Raw genomic sequence first — 21,416 nt, 5'->3', positions numbered from 1 at the left:
GAATAGAATATAAAAATAAGGATATAACGTTGGAATTGTATAAAACACTGGTGTGGCCACAACTGGAGTATTGCGTGCAGTTCTGGTCACCACATTACAGGAAGGATGTAACTGCTCTGGAGAGAGGGCAGAGGAGGTTTACAAGAATGTTGCCAGGCTGGAAAAGTCTAGCTATGGGGAGAGATTGGAGAGGATGGGGTTATTTTCCTTGGAATAAAGGCGGCTGAGGGGTGACTGGATTGAGGTCTACAAAATTGAGGGGAAGAGAGAGTGTGGGCAGGAGAAAATTGTTTCCCTTGGTGGAGAATTCTAGAACCAGGCGGACATAGATTCAAGATAAGTGGCAGAAGATGTAAAGGGGACGTGAGGAAGAACCTTTTTACGCAGAGGGTGCTGGGTGTCTGGAATTCGCTGCCCGAGTTGGTGGCGGGGGGCAGAGACCCTAAACTCTTTTTAAAAAGTACCTGGATCCGCACCTTGAGTGCTGTCAGATACAGGGCTATAGGCAGGTGCAGGAAGGTGGGATGAGAAAGGGCATCTTGGCGTCCTCGGGCTGGCATGGGCAAGATGGGCCAAATGGCCTCCTCCTGTGTTGTAAGGTCCAAGTCAGTGATCCAATTTAAATGCAAATAGGGAGGGGGGGGCGGGGGAGAAAGAGGCGAGATTTCGCTTCCTCTGAAGAATCGAGAGACAAAAGACCCTGAAGACAATGAAATCAACAGACTACATTCCTCCGAAAGTGCCTTGGATTTTAATTCTCTCACAGGATGTGGGTGTTGCTGGCTGGACCAGCGTCTGTTGCCCATCCCAAGCTACTCTCGACCTTTTGGCCATTTCAGAGGGGTAAAGAGTCAACCACACTGCTGTGGGTCTGGAGTCACACGTCGGCCAGACCGGCTAAGGACGGCAGATATCTTTACCCTGAATAAAATGGGCTTTCAGTTCAATGGTCACCATTATGGAGGCTAGCTTCATTTAAATTCCACCGGTTGCTGTGGTGGGATTTGAACCCGTGTCCCCAGAGCCTCTGGATTACCAGCCCAGTGACACGACCGTCATGCCATCCTCTTTCCACTACGACAACTTCCCAGCTGGGGATCAGTAACATAGTAATTACATGGGTGGCACGGTGGCACAGTGGTGAGCACTGCTGCCTCACAGCACCAGGGATCTGGGTTCAATTCCCGGCTTGGGTCATTGTTTGTGCTGACTCGTTCTCCCCGTGCCTGCGTGGGTTTCCTCCCACAGTCTGAAAGACATGTTGGTTAGGGTGCATTGGCCGTGCTAAATTCCCCCTCAGTGTACCCGAACAGGTGTTGGAGTGTGGCGACTAGGGGACTTCCACAGTAACTTCATTGCAGTATTAATGTCAGCCTACTTGTGACTAATAAATAAACTTTAACTATCCAGAGGTCTGGACTACTTAAATTTGAACTCCAGTAGTCAAATAAAGAACCTTGAATAAAAGTTAGCATCGGGAAAGGTGAGCCTCTAACAGATTGGTGTTGCGACTCCAGGCCCTCAGAAATGCGCCTGATCTTTAACTCTCTCCGAATCTCTCTCTGCCCAGCAAACCAGTGGTTCACTAACTTCTCAAAGACAAAATAACATGGGCCCTGCCTCCATGTCTAATGGATTACTTTTTAAAACATCAACCCATCCAGTTGATGGTCGGATGACATAATAGCACAGTGGTTAGCACTGCTGCCTCACAGCGCCAGGGACACAGGCTCAATTCCAGCCTTGGCTCACTGTCCGTCTGGAGTTTGCATGTTCTTCCAGTGTCTGTGTAGGCTTCCTCCGGTTTCCTCCCACAGTCCAAAGATGTGCAGGTTAGGTGGATTTGCCATGCTAAATTGTCCCTTAGTGACCAAAGGTGTGTCAGTTAAATGTGTGGGGTTATCATAGAATCTCTACAGTACGGATGGAGGCCCTTCAGCCCATCAAGTCTGCACAATCCCACCCAGGCCCTATTCCTGTAACCCACATTTGCCCTGCTAATCCCCTAGGGTCAACTTAGCAAGGCCAATCAACCTAACCCGCTCATCTTTGGACTGTGGGAGGAAACCGGAGCACCTGGAGGAAACCCACACAGACACGGGGAGAACGTGCAGATCTCCACACAGACAGTGACCCAAGACCGGGAATTGAACCCGGGTCCCTGGCACTGTGAGGCAGCAGTGCTAACCGCTGTACCATCGGTTATGGGAATAGGGTGGGGTGGGGGAAAAAGACCTGGGCATGATACTCTGTCAGACAAGAGTCGGTGCAGACGTGATGGGCTGAATGGCCTTCTGCATTGCATGAATCCGATAATTCACCCCTGGAGCACAAGATGGGTTTCGACTCGGTAATGAAACGGAGCACAATCTTTTGTATCTATCTATCTATACAGCTGACTGCTTCCAACTTCATCGCAAACACTGGGCTTTCCAAGCTTCTTGTTACTCCTCCATGGCATTGCTGACAAGACCAGCATTTAATGTCCATCTCCTTGAACCGCTGCAGTCCGTGTGATGCAGGTATGCCCAGGGTGCTGTTAGAGTGGGACGGGTGTCAATATGTTGAGTGTTGGGAGGGGGCATTGTGGTCAGGCAGCATAGCATGCGGGGCATGACGCGGCTCTCCCACCCTGTGGTGCATGCACAGCAAGATCCCATACTTAGCTGGGCATCACGGGCAGCAGCTGTCTTTGAAGGGAGAAGAGGAATTGGAGGGCAAGTGAAACCGTGCGTTTACTGGATGCACAATAATGAGGGGAGGGGTTTGGAAATAGATTGAAGGGCATTCTCAGGTAGTCACATGTCATATGGTCGGCAGCACAAAAGCAACAGCACCTTTCAATTATATAGCACCTATAATGGGGTAACCCATTGCAAGGGGCGCAGTAAGAACAAAGAACAGTACAACACGGGCTCAGGCCCTTCGGCGCTCCAAGCCTGTGCTGATCACATTTACCTATCTAAACTAACCGCTTATATCCCTCTATTCCGTCTGTTCATATGTCTATCCAGATAAGTCTTAAATGTCGCTAATGTATCTGCTTCAACCACCTCACTTGGCAGTGCATTCCAGGCCCCCACCACCCTCTGTGTAAAAAACTTTCCCCGCACATCTCCACTGAACCTTTCCCCCCTTATCTTGAACTTGTGCCCCTTGTAATTAACATTTCTGCCCCTGGGAAAAAGCTTCCAACTGTTCACCCTATCCATACCCCTCATAATTTTATAAACTTCTATCAGGTTTCCCCTCAGCCTCCGTCTTTCCAGGGAGAACAATCCCAGTTTATTCAATCTCTCCTCATGGCTAATACCCTCCATACCAGGCAACATCCTGGTAAACCTTTTCTGCACTCTCTCCAAAGCCTCCACATCCTTCTGGTAGTGTGGCAACCAGAATTGGACACAGTATTCCAAATGTGGCCAAACCAACGTTTTATATAACTGTAACATCATAACATGAAGTCTCACAACACCAGATTAAAGTCCAACAGGTTTATTTGGTATCTCGAGCTTTTGCAGCACTGTTCCTTCAGCAGCGCTCCTGGAGGCTTGTGGTAAGAAGAACAAAGAACAATACAGCACAGGAACAGGCCCTTCGGCCCTCCAAGCCCGTGCCGCTCCCTGGTCCAAACTAGACCATTCTGAATAAACCTGTTGGACTTTAACCTGATGTTGAGACTTCTTACTGTGCCCACCCCAGTCCAACGCCGGCATCTCCACATCATTGCAAAGGGCTTCACAGGAGCATAAACAGGATGTAACATTTCGTCAAAGGTGACCAAAAGCTTTGTCAGAGTTAGGAGCACTTTAAAGGAGAGAGGCACAGACTGGGGAAGAGCTGTAGGGAGGGGCTTCCGTGAGCTTTGAGCTGAAGACTACAATTGATGTGAGAATGGAAACCGTGGATGGGAAGTGGTCAGAACTGAAGGAACGCGCAAGGAGAAGGAGCAGGTGCATGCGGGAATGGGGCAGGCAAAGAATGGGAGAAAAAAGGTTGCCAGTACCCACGCCGCTATGCCCCGGGAAGCGATGCTCACCTGAGTCCAGCGACCCCTCTGACAACCAGGTTGTCACTCGTCAGAGTGCCCGTCTTGTCGAAGCAGCAGAATTCCACTTTGCCGGCAAAGGGGATTCGGAAAGGTTCTGTGCAGTATACATCTGAAAGAGGAAGCAGCAGGTACAATATTATTGCTCCTAACTCCAGGCCACAGAGCTGAAGGTGACACAAGCAGAAACAATCTTTTAGACAAAGGCTTTACCAACCCCGCATCCTACATCAACCATAGCCACGATGGCAGGAAAGTGGTTTACAATGTCCTGAGGTTCTTTTCTCATTCTCTGCAGACTGGGAAGGAACTTAGCAAAGTTGCATCAGAATGTTATCAGGGCCCCGATGGTTAAATTAGGACAGCCTGCATCTGCTGGAATATTGAAGGTTAAATTTGAGAAGAGTAGGTAAAATCTTTCCTGTTGGCGGGGGAGACTAGAACAAGCGGACATGGCTTTAAAAATCAGAGCCACGTTAGTCAGGAGCAAAGTTCGAAAGCACTTCTTCAGACAAGCAGCAGTGGACATTTGCTCAATTCATCATTTTGAACTGAGAAATGGGACAGCACGGTGGTTAGCGCTGCTGCCTCACAGCGCCAGGGACTCGGTTCGATTCCTGGCTTGGGTCACTGTCTGTGTGGAGTTTGCACGTTCTCCCCGTGTCTGCGTGGGTTTCCTCCGTGCGCTCCGGTTTCCTCCCACAGTCCAAAGACGTGTTGGTTAGGTGTATTGACCCAAACAGGCGGCGGAGTGTGGCGACGAGGGCAATTTCACAGTAACTTCATTGGAGTGTTAATGTAAGCCTTACTTGTGACTAATAAATAAACTTTTAAAAAAAGGAATGATGAGACTTTTGCTAGCCTAGAGTATCAAGGAATAGAAAGCCAGCGGCAAGGCGCTTCACCCAGTTTGAACCTTCATCTGTGCCAAATTGGAAGTTTACAACATCATCGACTCACTGCGATGCCCCTGAGCTAGGGAGGGAGAAAGAGCCTGGGTCTCTGTTCCCAATCACTACACCCTGACCTTCTCCAGAAGTCATGATGTGGAGATGCTGGCGTTGGACTGGGGTGAACACAGTAAGAGTTTTAACAACACCAGGTTAAAGTCCAACAGGTTTATTTGGTAGCAAATGCCATAAGCTTTCGGAGCGCTGCTCCTTCGTCAGATGGAGTGGAAATCTGCTCTCAAACAGTGCACAGAGACACAAAATCAAGTTACAGAATACTGATTAGAATGCGAATCCCTACAGCCAACCAGATCTTAAAGATACAGACAATGTGGGTGGAGGGAGCATTAAGCACAGGTTAAAGAGATGTGTATTGTCGCCAGACAGGACAGCCTGCAAGTTTGAGAGCACATTTCCACTCCATCTGGCGAAGGAGCAGCGCTCCAAAAGCGAATGGTATTTGCTACCAAATAAACCTGTTGGACTTTAACCTGGTGTTGTTAAAACTCTTACTGTCTTCTCCAGAAGAGCATGAATCAGGTTTAGCCAAGATGGCCTTCCTGAATGACCATCCCTTCCACGCTCTCCATCTGGTGTCTAACGTGAAAAAGGAGATAGTGGCACTGTGATAAACTCACTGGACTAGTGATCCAGGAGACCGTCTGGGGGCACGGGTTCAAATCCCGCCACAGCACGGGGTGAAATTTAAACTTAATTTTAAATATCTGGAATTGAAAGTTGATCTCAGTAATGGTGACCGTGAAACTGCTGATTGTTGTAAAAACCCATCTGGTTCACGAAGGTGTCCTAATTCACCAGGGGATTTTCACAGTAACTTCATTACAAGGTTAATGTAAACCCGCTTGTGATACTAATAAATAAACTTAAACTAATGTTCTTTAGGGAAGGAAGACCTTACCTGGTATGGCCTACATGTGACTCCAGAGCCACAGCAATACAAAGAACAAAGAACAATACAGCACAGGAACAGGCCCTTCGGCCCTCCAAGTCCGTGCCGCTCCCTGGTCCAAACTAGACCATTCTTTTGTATCCCTCCATTCCCACTCCGTTCATATGGCTGTCTAGATAAGTCTTAAACGTTCCCAGTGTGTCCGACTCCACCACCTTGCCTGGCAGCGCATTCCAAGCCCCCACCACCCTCTGTGTAAAATATGTCCGTCTGATATCCGTGTTAAACCTCCCCCCTTCACCTTGAACCTATGACCCCTCGTGAACGTCACCACCGACCTGGGGAAAAGCTTCCCACCGTTCACCCTATCTATGCCTTTCATAATTTTATACACCTCTATTAAGTCTCCCCTCATCCTCCATCTTTCTTAGAATCTTAGAAACCCTACAGCACAGAAAGAGGCCATTCGGCCCATCGAGTCTGCACCGACCACAATCCCACCCAGGCCCTACCCCCATATCCACCCATTAATCCCTCTAACCTACGCATCCTAGGACACTAAGGGCAATTTTAGCATGGCCAATCAACCTAACCCGCACATCTTTGGACTGTGGGGGGAAACCGGAGCACCCGGAGGAAACCCACGCAGACACGAGGAGAATGTGCAAACTCCACACAGACAGTGACCCGAGCCGGGAATCGAACCCAGGTCCCTGGAGCTGTGAAGCAGCAGTGCTAACCACTGTGCTACCGTGCCGCCCAAGGGAGAACAACCCCAGTTTACCCAATCTCTCCTCATAACTAAGCCCCTCCATACCAGGTAACATCCTGGTAAACCTCCTCTGTCCTCTCTCCAAAGCCTCCACGTCCTTCTGGTAGTGTGGCGACCAGAACTGGACTCTGGTCCAGTTGACCCTCAATTGCCCTCCAAGGGAAACTAGGGATGGGCAATAAATGCTGGTCAGCCAGTGACACCTATATTCCACAAAGCAATGCGGCCGACTCTTAACTGCACTCCGTTCAAGGGCAATTAAGGATGGATAACAAATACTGTCCTTGTCAGCGGTGCCCACATCCCTGAAAGAATTTATTTAAGACTTATCTAGATAGCCACATGAACAGACTGGGAATAGAGGGATACAAAAGAATGATCTAGTGGGCACGTGAGCGGCGCAGGCTTGGAGGGCCGAAGGGCCTCTTCCTGTGCTGTATTGTGTTGTTCTTGTTCTAATATTAAAAAAGCCCACTTGGGGAGAGCAGTTGATTCCCATGCAACCACGTCCCAGAGAAAGGACGGCTACACTCAGGAAGGGGGTTAGAAAGGGAATAGTGAGAAAATTTTATTTTTACCTTCTGTTTGAAATATGCTGAGTGTAACAGCTGCGCGGATACACGGGTGTATTCTCAATACAGAACGTGCTGGGCGTCTTTCAATACTTAAAAAAAAAAAGCATTTCACTGATGGGCTTGATCTGGATTGTAAAACCAGTACAGAAAGCTTGGCTGGAGTGAGGAGACTGAGGAGGGGTTAAGAGGCGGGGGAAAGAAAAAGTTGGGGAGGCCAAGGAACAGAACCGGAGAGGGTAGGATAGGAACAGGCCGTTTGGCCCCTTGAGCATCTTCTGCCATCTGTTCAGGTCACAGTTAAGCCACATCACATCAATACCCTTCATCCAACTAAAATCAACAGGTTTATTTCAGATCTTTCAATTGAAGTGGCAGGGAGGATGGGTTGATTGAAAGATCAGAATCATCATGGAATCCCACCGAGTTCGCACCAACCACAATCCCACAAGGCCCTATCTCCGTAACCCCTCATATTTACCCTGCTAATCCACTGACACTAGAGGGGCAATTTAGCGTGGCCAATCCACCTAACTCGCACACCTTTGGACTGTGGGAGGAAACCGGAGCACCTGGAGGAAACCCACGCAGACACGAGGAGAACGTGCAGACTCCACACAGACAGTGACACCAAGCTGGGAATCAAACCTGGGTCCATGGCGCTGTGAGGCAGCGGTGCTAACCACTGTGCCGCCGTGCCGAAAGTAGTAAAAACAGGGCTTTGAGTTGTGGAGTTTGCAGAGGTGGAGCGAGATGGGGAGCTGGTGAGGACAGATTTCAGCACGCGACAGGACGCAAGTGGCAAGAAGTCCCCACTCTCCGCTTGCTGCCTTTGAGCCAGCTAGCAATCCACGCTGCCACTTATTCCCACTCCACATGCTCTGACCTCAGCCATTCGTCTATTATGTGGCACCTTACTGAAGGCCCTTCAAAATTCATTACAACTTCTACTGCACGTTCCCACTCATCCGAAAATTCCATTCAAAATCAAACATCCTTGCAAGTATAGGGGAGCCAATTCATTGGCGTGGGAGTAGGCCATTCTGCCCTTTGAGCCTGCTCCACCATTCATTTTGATCAATTCAATATCCTGATCCTGCCTTCCTCCCATATCCCTTGATCCCTTTAGCCCCAAGAGCTACATCTAATTTCTTCTTGAAATCAGACGTTTTGGCCTCAGCTACCGTCTGTGGTAGTGAATTCCACACATTCACCACCCTCTGGATGAAGAAATTTCTCCTCACCTCAGTTCTGAAAGGTTTACCCCCTATCCTCAAACTATGACCCCCCCCTCCCCTAGTTCTGGACTCCCCCACCATCAGGAACATTCTTTCTGAATCTACCCAATCTGTCCACCATCGCCCTCTCTCCCGGCTGCGCAAAGAATTCGGAACAGATCTCAAAAAATGCAGCTTCAAGCTATTTAAGAAGATACTTGATTAAAGAAATGAAGTATCTATTTTTCACCAAGTTGGCCTCAGCATTCTGGCTTTCCCCACTCTGGCCCCAGTTAACACACAGGAATGTTGTTTTCAGTAACACCATGACTTTAAATTTTAAAAATCACATTGAAACATGCGTGCAACGCAGACTCGCTTGTGGGTTCTTTTTGTCCATGTCACAATTAGCAGTTAAATACTGCAGGTGAGTTATTTAAGTGCAAGACAAGAAACTCTTCTCCCGGTGATGGATTACATCTCTCAGACACCAGTCATCGAGAGCTAATCTTAAACAAACACAGGCACCACATCTGTACATCAGAGGACTTGTTCATCTGATAGAGCGCGCCCCATGTCAATTCGCAACACAAGATTTATTGCCACTTGAGGAATTACATCAGCACTAAATAAAAAGCATGCATTATGGTTCTCTCGTCAATGTCATAATGAAGGGCTGGACCAACCGAGGGAAAGGCCAGCCAGACTGGATTGGATTATGCTTGTGGGTCAGCGCTGAGCTTTCCCTTCTTTAGCCCCCCCCCTGCCCACTGAAAGTGCTGCTGCTGGCCAGGGAAGGGCGCACTCTGTCACCCCCTCCCCCACAGCCCATAATTCATTCACGTGAATGGCCAGCTCAGTGTTTAGCACTGCTGCCTCACGGCGCCAGGGACCCGGGTTCGATTCCCGGCTTGGGTCACTCTCTGCGTGGAATTTGCACGTTCTCCCAGTGTCTGGGTGGGTTTCCTCCGGGTGCTCCGGTTTCCTCCCACAGTACAAAGATGCGTGGGTCAGGTTTATCGGCCTTGCTAAATTGCCTCTTAGTGTCTTGGGGGGCGGGGGGGGGGGGCGGCTAGCTAGAGTAAATGCATAGGGTTACGGGGATAAGGTGGGATTGTGACTGGTGCTGACCTGATGGGCCGAATAGCCTGCTTCTGCACTGTAGGATTCTATGTGAGCCATCACAGCTAACAAGTGCACGCGATTCAACCACAGGCAGCATCACACAACAGGAGCCACTGGGTAACAATTAGGAGTGGGAAGACCATAAGATATAGGAGCAGAATGAGGTGATTCGGCCCATCGAGTCTGCTTCGCCATTCAATCATGGCTGATACGATTCTCATCCCCATTCTCCTGCCTTCTCCTCGTAACCCTGGAACCCCTTATTGATTAAGAACCTATCTCTGCCTTAAAGACACTCAATGACCTGGCCTCCACAGCCTTCTGTGGCAATGAGTTCTACAGATCCACCAGCCTCTGGCTGAAGAAATTCCTCCTCATCTCAGTTTTAAAGGAGTGTCCCTTCACTCTGAGGTTGTGCCCTCGAGTTCTAGTCTCTCCCACTAGTGGAAACATCCTCTCCACATCCACTCTGTCCAGGCCTCCCAGAAACTCCGCCTGATGTCCACGCTCTGGAAGCCAGGATATATATATATATATCTGACAGGCCCAACATCCGCTGCTGAGGCAGTGGCCGCACCACCGCCATTTTGTAATATTGTCCAAGTTTAATGCATCCTACTTCAACAACAGCTTGCATTTATATAGCACCTTTAATGTAGTAAAACAGGCCAAGGTGCTTCAGAGTAGCATTATCCAAGTTTGACATGGAGGCACATAAGGAGATTATAAAAGGCAGATAATCAGGATCATAACAATGAGGTGGCTTTTAGGGAGCAATTTAAAAAGGAAAATCTGAAATGCCCTTTGAACATATTACACATAAAGATTACAAAGAGGCTAAAGCAGCGTCAGTGGTATACTGAGAAAGGGTAAGACCACTTCTCCTCAAACTCCCCCTTTCAGGCTCTGTCCCCTTGTTTGCACCCCCCCTCCCCCGCCCCCCAACTAATTCTGGCCCACCGCTGAAGGCCATGCCTCCAACTGACAAGGCCTTAAGCTCTTGAATTCTCCCTCGAAACCTCCCCACCTCTCGCTTCCCGTCAAAAACTTTTCTGAAAAACCTACCTCTTCCAGTGAGAACGTGGAAGTTTCTAGTGCTCGGAGCAGGTGAGGCAAATAGCAGATATATTTAAGGGGAAACGAGTTCAAATTTATCTTTTTTAAAAAAAGTTTAGTGTCACAAGTGGGCTTACATTAACACTGCAACGAAGTTACTGTGAAATTCCCCTGGTTGCCACACTCCGGCGCCTGTTCGGATACACTGAGGGAGAATTCAGCATGACCAATCCCTGAAGCCAGCACGTTTTTCAGACTGTGGGAGGAAACCGGAGCACCCGGAGGAAACCCGCGCAGACACAGGGAGAACGTGCAGACTCCGCGCAGACAGTGACCCAAGCCGGGAATCGAACCCGGGTCCCTGGCGCTGTGAGGCAGCAGTGAACCACTGTGCCACCATCATTAAGTAGACGGGGGAGCACTCTCTAAAACAGAATTTGCCAGATAACTCTCCTGTGAAGCACCCTGGAATATCCTGTTATTAAAGGAGTTGCAGGAATGCAGATTATGGCTGGTTGCTGTGTGTTTGCCCCTGTGGTCTGGGTGCTGTACTCGCCCTCTCCTTTGTTGCATCTTTATCCATTTGCTGTTAAACCCCATGTTCTTGGAGATAAAGGGCAGTGCTTCAGGAGAACATTAATGTGCACCACTTCTTCGCAGGCCAGTTTTAGTCACGTTGCTTGGGCCACAGTCCTTCCCTCCCCACATCCTAAAGAAATTCCAAACAAGCATCCTTAATTCGCATGGTCAGTTCAGGCTTGGAGGGCCAAAGGGCCTGGCCCCTGTGCTGTAATGTAAAAAAAGGGGCAGCATGTTGGCACAGTGGTTAGCACAGCTGCTTCACAGCACCAGGGACCTGGGTTCGATTCCCAGCTTGGGGGTCACTGTCTGTGCGGAGTTTGCACGTTCTCCCCGCGTCTGCATGGGTTTCCTCCGGGTGCTCCGGTTTCCCCCCCACAGGTCCGAAAAAGTTTGTTTTATTTTTTAGTCACAAGTAAGGCTTACATTAACACTGCAATGAAGTTATTGAGGAATTCCCCTAGTCTCCACATTCCGGCGCCTGTTCGGGTTAACGGACCTACCAGACGTGCTGGTTAGGGTGCATTGGCCGTGCTAAATTCTCCCTCAGTGTACCTGAACAGGCGCCGGAGTGTGGCGACTAGGGGATTTTCACAGTAACTTCATTGCAGTGTTAATGTAAGCCTTACTTGTGACTAATAATAAGTAAACTTTTTTTTAAAAATTCTCTTTGTTCTTAAGTGATTTGAGAGAGTGCGCAAATCCAGCCCTCAGATTTGCAGCCATTCAAATCGCCTTTTGCATCTGCTCAGGTGGATGAGTCTGTTGCGATATAGAACTAGCATTCCTGGCTCATAACTCACACATAAAGAGGAGAACACACTGACTTTACACATTAGCAGTCTGACATGGCTGGCCAAGCCATATTTCTGACTTGGCCTAGCTCTGAACATCCCAAAAACATTTGCATTGCCAGCCCCAATTTTTATTAGGATATAAATCCATATCATGATTATGAGAATATTACCAAGTAAAATAACATGACAACCGAGAGACATGCTGGAAAACAAATTTCTCCACCACATACTCATTATCAAGGACATTTGGGTCTTATTGGGTACCACTCGCTAGGAACACTATACCTGCCCCATTAACCATTTTAAATCGGAAAAAGCTTATTGACTACCAATTAGCAATAATGTTCTCATGCGTCATGGACACATATCTGACCTTTGCTCACTAGTTATGGAATTTTACAGCAGTTGGTCTATTGTAACAGCTCTCTGAAGGACTTTGCCTCATAATTCCATTTCCCTGATCCTTATGAATCTTCCCTGCGAGAATACAAACGCTTATAAATCCTGCTTTGCCCAGCATGCCTGGTCAGACAGTGCACGAAAAACATTCTGCTAACCTCTGCAATGATCTTAAACTTATTCTTCTCTATTCTATTCAATAAGCGGCACGGTGGCACAGTGGTTAGTGCTGCTGCCTCACAGCACCAGGGACCTGGGTTCAATTCCCGGCTCGGGTCACCGTCTGTGTGCAGTCTGCACATTCACCTCGTGCCTGCATGGGTTTCCTCCGGGTGCTCCGGTTTCCTCCCACACTCCAAAGATATGCGGGTTAGGTGCATTGGCCGTGCTAAATTCTCCTTCAGTGTCCCCAAAAAGTAAACAATGGACTGGTGTGTCAACAGTAAATCAGAAGTTGTGGGCCAGCACGGTGGTTAGCTCTGCTGTTTCACAGCGCCATTCGCCCAGGTTCGATTCCCGGCTTGGGTCAGTGCCCGTGTGGAGTCTGCACATTCTCCCTGCGTCTGTGAGAGTTTCTGCCCATAGTCCAAAGATGTGCTGGTTAGGTGGATTGGCCATGCTAAATTGCCCCTTAGTGTCAGGGGATCTAGCTAGGATAGGGCTGGGTGGGATTGTGGTCGGTGCAGACTCGATGGGCCGAATGGCCTCCTTCTGCACTGTAGGGATTCTATGAATGGTAGGACACTGGGAAGTTCTGTGGAACAAAGCGACCTTGGCATGATTGTCCACAGATCTCTGAAAGTGGAAGGGCATGTTAGTAGGGTGGTGAAAAACGCATATGGGACACTTGCCTTTATCAATCGAGGCACAGCTTACAAAAGCAGGGAAGTCATACTGGAGTTGTACAGAACTTTGGTGAGGCCACAGCTGGAGCACTGTGTGCAGTTCTGGTCACCACATTATAGGAAGGATGTGATTGCACTGGAGGGGGTGCAGAGGAGAATGCTGCCTGGGATGGAACATTTAAATGAAGAAGAGAGGTTGGGTAGGCTTGGGTTGTTTTCTTTGGAGCAGAGATGACAGGGGAGACATAATCGAGGTGTACAAGATTATGGGGGACATGGACAGAGTAGGTGAGGAGCATCTGTTCCTCTTAGAAGGGTCAGTCACAAATGGACATAAGTTCAAGGTTAGAGGTAGGAGGTTTAGGGAGGATGTGAGGAAAAACTTTGTTATTCAGAGGGTGGTGAGGGTCTGGAATGCACTGCCTGGGAGAGTGGTGGAGGCGGGTTGCCTCACATCCTTTAAAAAGTACTTGGATCAGCACTTGGCACATCATAACATTCCAGGCTGTGGGCCAAGTGCTGGCAGATGGGATTAGCTGGGATGTCAGGTGTCGGTGCAGGCTCGATGGGCCGATGGGCCTCTTCTGCATTGTGAGATTCTATGATACTTAGTAACTCATTAAATAGTTGGTACAAATACCTTACGTCCAGTTACTTAGCAAAACCCCTCATGATTTTTGAGTGATTCAATCTCATCCCCTCACCATTTTTACAAATGAAAGAAAATAGTTTGTCATCTTTCCTCATAATCAGAACATTCCATCTCCGGTATCATCTCAGCAAATCTCATCTGTACCCTCTGGGGCCTGGACATCATCGGAGGTTCCCAAGATCAGACACAATAGTCCTTGGCCAAAGGGCCGTATAGATTTTTTTGACTCTTACAGCTTTATTTTAAAGCCAAGAATCCAAGCAACTTTATCAAGTCCTTCCACTATTTCATTAGAAATTATATAGAAACCCTACAGTGCAGAAGGAGGCCATTCGGCCCATTGAGTCTGCACAGACCACAATCCCACCCAGGCCCTACCCCCACATATTTACCCGCTAATCCCTCTAACCTACGCATCTCAGGACTCTAAGGGGCAATTTTTAACCTGGCCAATCAACCTAACCCACACATCTTTGGACTGTGGGAGGAAACCGGAGCATCCGGAGGAAACCCACGCAGACATGGGGAGAACGTGCCAACTCCACACCGACAGTGGCCCGAGGCTGGAATTGAACCTGGGACCCTGGCGTTGTGAGGCAGCAGTGTTCATCACTGTGCCACCAGGATCTGCTGACTCAACAGAGACAAGCAATCGAATGAAGGAGTCCTCTGGTCAGTTTTCCCCAGTTATTCACTCGATAAAAGGGTTTCCAGGACAAGTGGTCAGCCATCGCTGAGTTCGGAGCACTTTTGCCTCTACGTCAGAGTTGAGAGTTCAAGGCACACTCCAGAATGGCTTAGATTGTGCGCGAATATAAAATGCCCATCGTCTATTTTCTGTAGGATAGCTGTGGTTGCAGTGATTTCCAGCATACAATGGTTTCAGAAAGTTACCAGAATGTGAAGCACCTTCTAGCAGCACATGCACCCCTACACTGAGCGTTTAGAGCAGCACACAGTACTTACGCAGTTTAGCCAGTGCAATAAGAGACGTGTTGACTGCCAGCGACAATTCAATCGGGAGCTCCGGAGGGACGACAGACGTCAGGATTAGTGTGCACTCCAAAAACAACTTGTATCGGTTTCTGTTTGGGTCCTTTGTACCTGCAAGCATGAACGTATAAGGTTCAGAAACATCCACGATGAATATAATTCTTAGAAACAATTGACTTGATTTGTGCCAACTGTGAGATTTCGTTAATCATAGATCATCTCATCCCGTTGAGCTCATTGCTTGAGAAAATAAAGCATTAATGCACGTCATAAAAAGTTAAAGTTTATTTATTAGTCACAAGTAGGCTTACATTAACACTGCAATGAAGTTACTGTGAAAATCCCCTAGTAGATAATGGATCTAATTGGGGAAAAGACATCAGAACATAATCGTCTAATTAAGGTCAGCACTGCTGCCTCACAGCTCCAGGGACCCAGGTTCGGTTCCCAGCTTGGGTCACTGTCTGTGTGGAGTCTACACGTTCTCCCCGTGTCTGCGTGGGTTTCCTCCGGGTGCTCTGGTTTCCTCCCACAGTCCAAAGATGTGTTGGTTAGGTGCATTGGCCATGGTCAATTCTCCCTCAGTGTACCCGAACAGGCGCCAGAGTGTGGTGACTAGGGGATTTTCACAGTAACTTCATTGCAGCGTTAATGTAAGCCGACTTGCAAGACTAATAAAACTTTAAATATGAAATCTGTGCATCCCAGAAACATCCAACTGTTTAGCAAATTGTTTTAGAAAATGATTTTGCACCGATCTCTCACCCAGCACAGAAAGCAGTTCATATCCCTGGCAGCTAGTTTTAATTTTATTCACCCCCACTGATCTTCAAACAGGAGTTACAAAACTCTGGCAAGCATCACCTCCTCTACCATGCAGAGCCACTCCATCTCAAACTGGCACGACATTTATCACGATATAACCGTCAGTGACCGAATACAGGAAGAAAGGAGATTGTTCAATAAATAACCTCTTGCGCACAAACTGCATCAGCATGCGTAGGAGACGGTGCGGTGCAGTAGATTAGTGCACACAGCTAACATGCTTGTCACATTTTAATCCAGATGAATGGGTAGCCTATCTCTCATTAAGAGTGCAAGTTTTTACAGAAGACACAGACGGGGATAGTGACAAAAACGCTGAAGCAGTTGTATGTTATATAACATGTTTAAAACATAAATACACCTCTACCCATGTGTTAAAACCAGGCATGTAGGGGTAGCAAATTTAAAACAGAGTTGAGGAGAAACAACTTCTCCTAAAGGGTTGTGAATCTGTGGAATTCACTACTCATGGATGCTGGGAGAGTGAGTAAATTTAAGGAGTTAGACAGATTTTTAATTGGTAATGGGTTGAAGGGTTACAGGGAGAAGGTGGGAAAGTGGGGATGAGAAGCATATCAGCCATGATCGAATGGCAGAGCAGACCCAATGGGCCAAATGGCCTATTTCTGCTCTTATATCTTATGAACTTATGTTAAAACCCTCCACTGACTCTACCCATGTGCTAAAACCAGGCATGTTAAACCGTCCTCTGACCACCACCAAAAATTACAACAGAGCTTGACATGAAGCTCAGAGAATTCCCAAGCCTAATCCCACCTTGATGCACTTGGCCCATAGCCCTGTGGGCCACAGCTCTTCAAGAAAATGAGTAGACGTCTAGTCAGATAACCCGACACTGGCCATTATGAAATGCCAACTGAAGTGGTGTTTGCAAAGCAACTTTTCCCCCCCCCACTATGGCTCCAATTTGAATAAAGGAATGGACAAGGAAAGAGGAGAAAGACATCTAAAATGCTTACAAACTAAAATAGACCATAAAGCACTCCCAAAAATACTTTAGGAAACAACTGGAACACTTTCACACAAAGCAAATAGCATGCACCATTGTCTGCAGGCAAGAACATCATGAAAAGTGGAAGATTTATATGCAAAAGGAGCTGTTCTGTTGAAACCAAACTGCCAGGTTACATATCTGTTATCAACCCATGTTCTGGCAACTGGGGATGGTTTCTAAAAAAATATAAATTAATTATTTTTAAGTTATTTTTTGCCTCAAGAGAGCCACCAGCAATGAATGTTCTTGTATAGAATAGAATACCTACAGTACAGAAGGAGGCCATTCGGCCCATCATGTCTGTACTGACCACAGTCCCATCCAGGCCTTCTTCCAGTAACCCCACACATTTACCCTGTTAATCCCCCTGACACTCAGGTCAACTAACCGGGCGGCATGGTAGCACAGTGGTTAGCACTGCTGCTTCACAGCTCCAGGGACCTGGGTTCAATTCCCGGCTTGGGTCACTGTCTGTGTGGAGTTTGCACATTCTCCCCGTGCCTGCGTGGGTTTCCTCCGGGTGCTCCGGTTTCCTCCCACAGTCCAAAGATGTGTGGGTTAGGGTGCATTGACCATGCTATAAAAAAAAAATTGCCCTTAGTGTCCTGAGATGCTTAGGTTAGAGGGATTAGTGGGTAAATCTGTAGGGATATGGGGGTAGGGCCTGGGTGGGATTGTGGTCAGTGCAGACTCGATGGGCCGAATGGCCTCTTTCTGTACTGTAGGGATTCTATGATTTCTAAGCACGGCCAATCAACCGAATATGCATGTCTTTGGAATGTGGGAGGAAACCGGAGCACCTGGAGGAAACCCACAAGGAGAATGTGCAAACTCCACACAGACAGTGACCCAAGCCGGGAGTCGAACCCGGACCCCTGGCGCTGTGAGGCAGCAGTGCTAACCACTATGCCACGCTAAAACAATGAGGGGGGTATTGGGACTTGAACCAGGGACCTTGCAATGTGCAGTCAAATGCTTTACCACTGAGCTACACCCCCTCACGGTATCTTGTATCTAGCTCACATGATAGCAATAAATGTTGTCATCATACTCGAATCAGACATCAAAGGTTTATGCCAAGGAAGCCGCCCATTGCCCTCTTCCCTTCGTATTACCAAGTAGACAGCAGCAACATGGGTACAAAACAGTAGCAACTGGATACAAAATAATAGGAAGCAGAGCAATGGACAATGGATATTTTTCAGGTTGAAGGAAGGTTTGTAGTGGTGTTCCCCAGGGGTCAGGATTGGGACCTTTGCTTTTCCCTGATATATATGAATGATCTCAATCTTGGTTTGCAGGGGAGAGTTTCAAAGTTTGTAAATGATACAAAACTTGAAAGTATTGTAAACTGTGAGGACAGTACAGAACTTCAAAAGGACATGGCTAGTTGGTGGAGTGGGCAGGGAGGTGGCAGATGGAGTTCAATGCGGAGAAGCGAGAGGTGATGTATTTTGGTAGGAAGAACTTGGGAGATACAATATAAAATAAGGGGTAAAATTCTTAAGGGGATTCAGGAGCAGAGACCTACGTGTAAATGTGCATAAGACATTAAAGGTTGCAGGACAGGCAGGGAAAGCTGTTAATAAAACAAATAGTATTCTGGGCTTTATTAATAGGGGCATAGAGTACAAAAGCAAGCAGGTTTTGCTGAACTTATACAAGACACTAGTTAGATCTAAGCTAGAATAATGTGCCCAGTTCTGGATGCCACCCTGTAGGAAGGATGTGAACGCATTGGAGGGAATGCAGAAGAGGTTTACAGGAATGATTCCAGGGTTGAGGATAGACTGGAGAGATTGGGACTGTTCTCCTTGGAGAGAAAGGCTAAGAGGAGATTTGATAGAATGTTCAGAATCATGAGGGGGATGGATTGAGCAGACAGGGAGAAACTGTTCCCCCTCAGGAAAAGGATCGAGAATGAGGGGGCACAGATTTAAAGTGATTTGTTAAAAAAAAAGCAAATGTGATTTGAGAAAAACCTTTTTCACCCAGCAAGTAGTTGGGGTCTGCAATGCACTGCTTGTAAGTGTGATGGAGGCAGGTTCAATCGAGGCATTCAAGGGGGCATTGTTTCTATTCAAAGAACCATATCCAATGAATCTGTGGAACTCTTTGCCGCAGAAGGCTGTGGAGGCCAGGTCATTGAGTGTCTTTAAGACAGAGATAGATAGGTTCTTGATTGATAAGGGGATCAGAGGAAAAGACAGGAGAATGGGGATGAGAAAAACATCAGCCATGACTGAATGGCAGAGCAGACTCGATGGGCCGAGTGGCCTAATTTTGCTCCTATGTTTTATGGTCAATGCGCACAGGTAGAGGGAAAAGGTAAAGGAATGACACTAAGTCATGATGCTCGTTTGGAGAGCCGGTGCAGACATGATGGGCCAAATGGCCTCCTCCTGCACCAGAACAATTCTGTGATTATTTTTCATATCATGTTAGAAGACCCCCCCCCCCCCCCCCGCCCCCCATTCTGCTGACGGTACCTTGATGGGGTGCAACTGGGGTCCATTCCGTCACTGCATCTTTTTCTCCCCCTACCACAAATTAGGGAAGCATCTGGTTCCCAGCCTCAATAAGAATGGCAATGGTAAACACTGCAGCCTCGCATTCGACGGGCCCCTGGACTCCAAAGGGCCTTCCTCAAACTGCGTAACACAGCAACGTCTTAAAAATAACACCTGGGGCTCTGTTAGGCTTACCTTCCACCCAAACGTATACAGCGGCAGCAACAGCAAAGACGAGGAGGAAGAGGATGAAGATAAATGTCTCCAGATTGTTGGCAGTAACTCGTTTGACTCCAAAGAGGATTGTTCGCAGCAACTTGCCCTGGGAGTTTGAAAACAAAACTAAATTCATACAACCTGTGTGAATAGTCTGTCTTTTCCTTACATACTCTTCCTGTTTCCTGTGCCAATATAGCCAGCAACCTAGTTTCTCATTTGTTCCAGACCAACAATTAAGCGGCATATGTAACACCATCTGTGTGGAATTTATAGAATCCCGACAGTACAGAAGGAGGCCATTCGGCCCATCGAGTCTGCACCGACCACAATCCCACCCAGGCCCTGTTCCCGTAACCCCATATGTTTACCCTGTTAATCCCCATGACACTAGGGTCAATTTAGCATGGCCAATCAACCTAACCCGCACATCTTTGGACTGTGGGAGGAAACCGGAGCACCCGGAGGAAACCCACGCAGACACGGGGAGAACTTGCGAACTCCACACAGACAGTGACCAAGCTCGGAATTGAACCAAGGTCCCTGGCGCTGTGAAGCAGCAGTGCTGACCACTGTGCCACCGTTTGAACGTGCAAACGGTGGCACAGTGGTCAGCACTGCTGCCTCACAGCACCAGGGACCTTGGTTCAATTCCGAGCTTGGTCACTGTCTGTGTGGAGTTTGCAAGTTCTCCCCGTGTCTGCGAGGGTTTCCCCTGGGTTCTCTGGTTTCCTCCCTCGGTCCGGGGATGTGCTGGTTCAGTTGATTGGCCGTGCTAGATTAACTCGAGTGTCAGGGGGACTGGCATGGTGAATTTGTGGGGTTATATGTGCACCAGCCAGAATTGACTTTCCGCGTAACTTCAGACAGAACGGACGGGGCGAGGGAGGCAAACACGCGGGAGAAATCAGATCAACACTCGAGGCATCAGAGGAAGTTGTGGGAGACAGAAGAGGAGCAGGAAGGTCAGGGTGCAGGAGGGGCACCAAGGAGAGGCAGCGCACGGGGCATCAGGGAGCAAGAGCAAGGCAGGTGAAGAGTCTACAAGAGGAAAAGAAACAAAAATTAAAAAAAGAGAAAAAGAACATGTAGACAAGAAAGCGTTAGCATGGAGGAAAAAACAACACAAGGATGAGGGACAGTGAGAACACATTTCGGTCCTTGCAAATGATTTATGGGCACCACGCCAGTGATTTTACACAGAACAAGGTCCCACAACAACGCAGTGGATACTGCTGTTTTTTTGATGGTGTTCGTTGGGGGGGGGCGGTGGGGGCAGTTAGATTCTTAATTCTTAGACTCTGCAGTTAGATTCTTAACACATATGCCAGTGGTGGGCAACTGGCAGCCCGGGAGCCACATGTGGCCCCACGAGATATTTTTGTTGACTGCTGTCCAACGCTGGGCTGCCTGATTGATTCCTCTGAGTCCTTCTTTTCCCATCGGTGCGACTGAAGTGATTCTCATGTAAAGCAAGGGCAAGTGAAGTGAGGTGGGTGCTGATTGCTCACAACATCGATTGTGAGAGCCCGTGCTCTCCCTGTGTCCAAAGTATCCATACTTACTTTGTTTTTACTATTACAAGTTGATGATAGATCTATTAATATACGAATGATTAAGCATTTTCTATAACTCATTGTGAAATGTTTGGTATATACAGCAAGTCGTCTCACAACACCGGGGTAAAGTCCAACAGGTTTATTTGGTAGCACGAGCTTTCGGAGCGCCGCTCCCTCAGCAGGTTGAGTGGAGAGTTGGGTTCACAAACAGGGCATATATAGACACAGACTCAATTACAAGATAATGGTTGGAATGCGCGTCTTAACGGGTAATCAAGTCTTTACAGATGCAGACAATGCGAGTGGAGAGAGGGTTAAGCACAGGTTAAAGGGGTGTGAATTGTCTCCAGCCAGGATAGTTAGTGAGATTTTACAA

At 47.9% G+C, this 21,416-nt stretch overlaps 1 protein-coding gene across 1 annotated transcript in view; it reads right to left on the bottom strand.

Annotated features, from left to right (window-relative positions):
- Window positions 1-21,416, bottom strand: part of atp13a1 (ATPase 13A1) — a 98,686-nt gene that overhangs the window by 46,952 nt on the left and 30,318 nt on the right. The window contains exons 10-12 of the mRNA XM_078235104.1: window positions 19,461-19,587; window positions 14,889-15,026; window positions 4,040-4,160 (exon numbers count right to left, since the gene is read on the bottom strand). Of these exons, the coding sequence (XP_078091230.1) occupies window positions 4,040-4,160; window positions 14,889-15,026; window positions 19,461-19,587 (386 nt within the window). The remainder of the gene's footprint in view (window positions 1-4,039; window positions 4,161-14,888; window positions 15,027-19,460; window positions 19,588-21,416) is intronic.

The sequence above is a fragment of the Mustelus asterias genome, chromosome 19 (assembly GCF_964213995.1).
Source record: "Mustelus asterias chromosome 19, sMusAst1.hap1.1, whole genome shotgun sequence".
Taxonomy (NCBI): Eukaryota; Metazoa; Chordata; class Chondrichthyes; order Carcharhiniformes; family Triakidae; genus Mustelus; species Mustelus asterias.
This window is presented reverse-complemented; position numbering and strand designations above follow the sequence as displayed.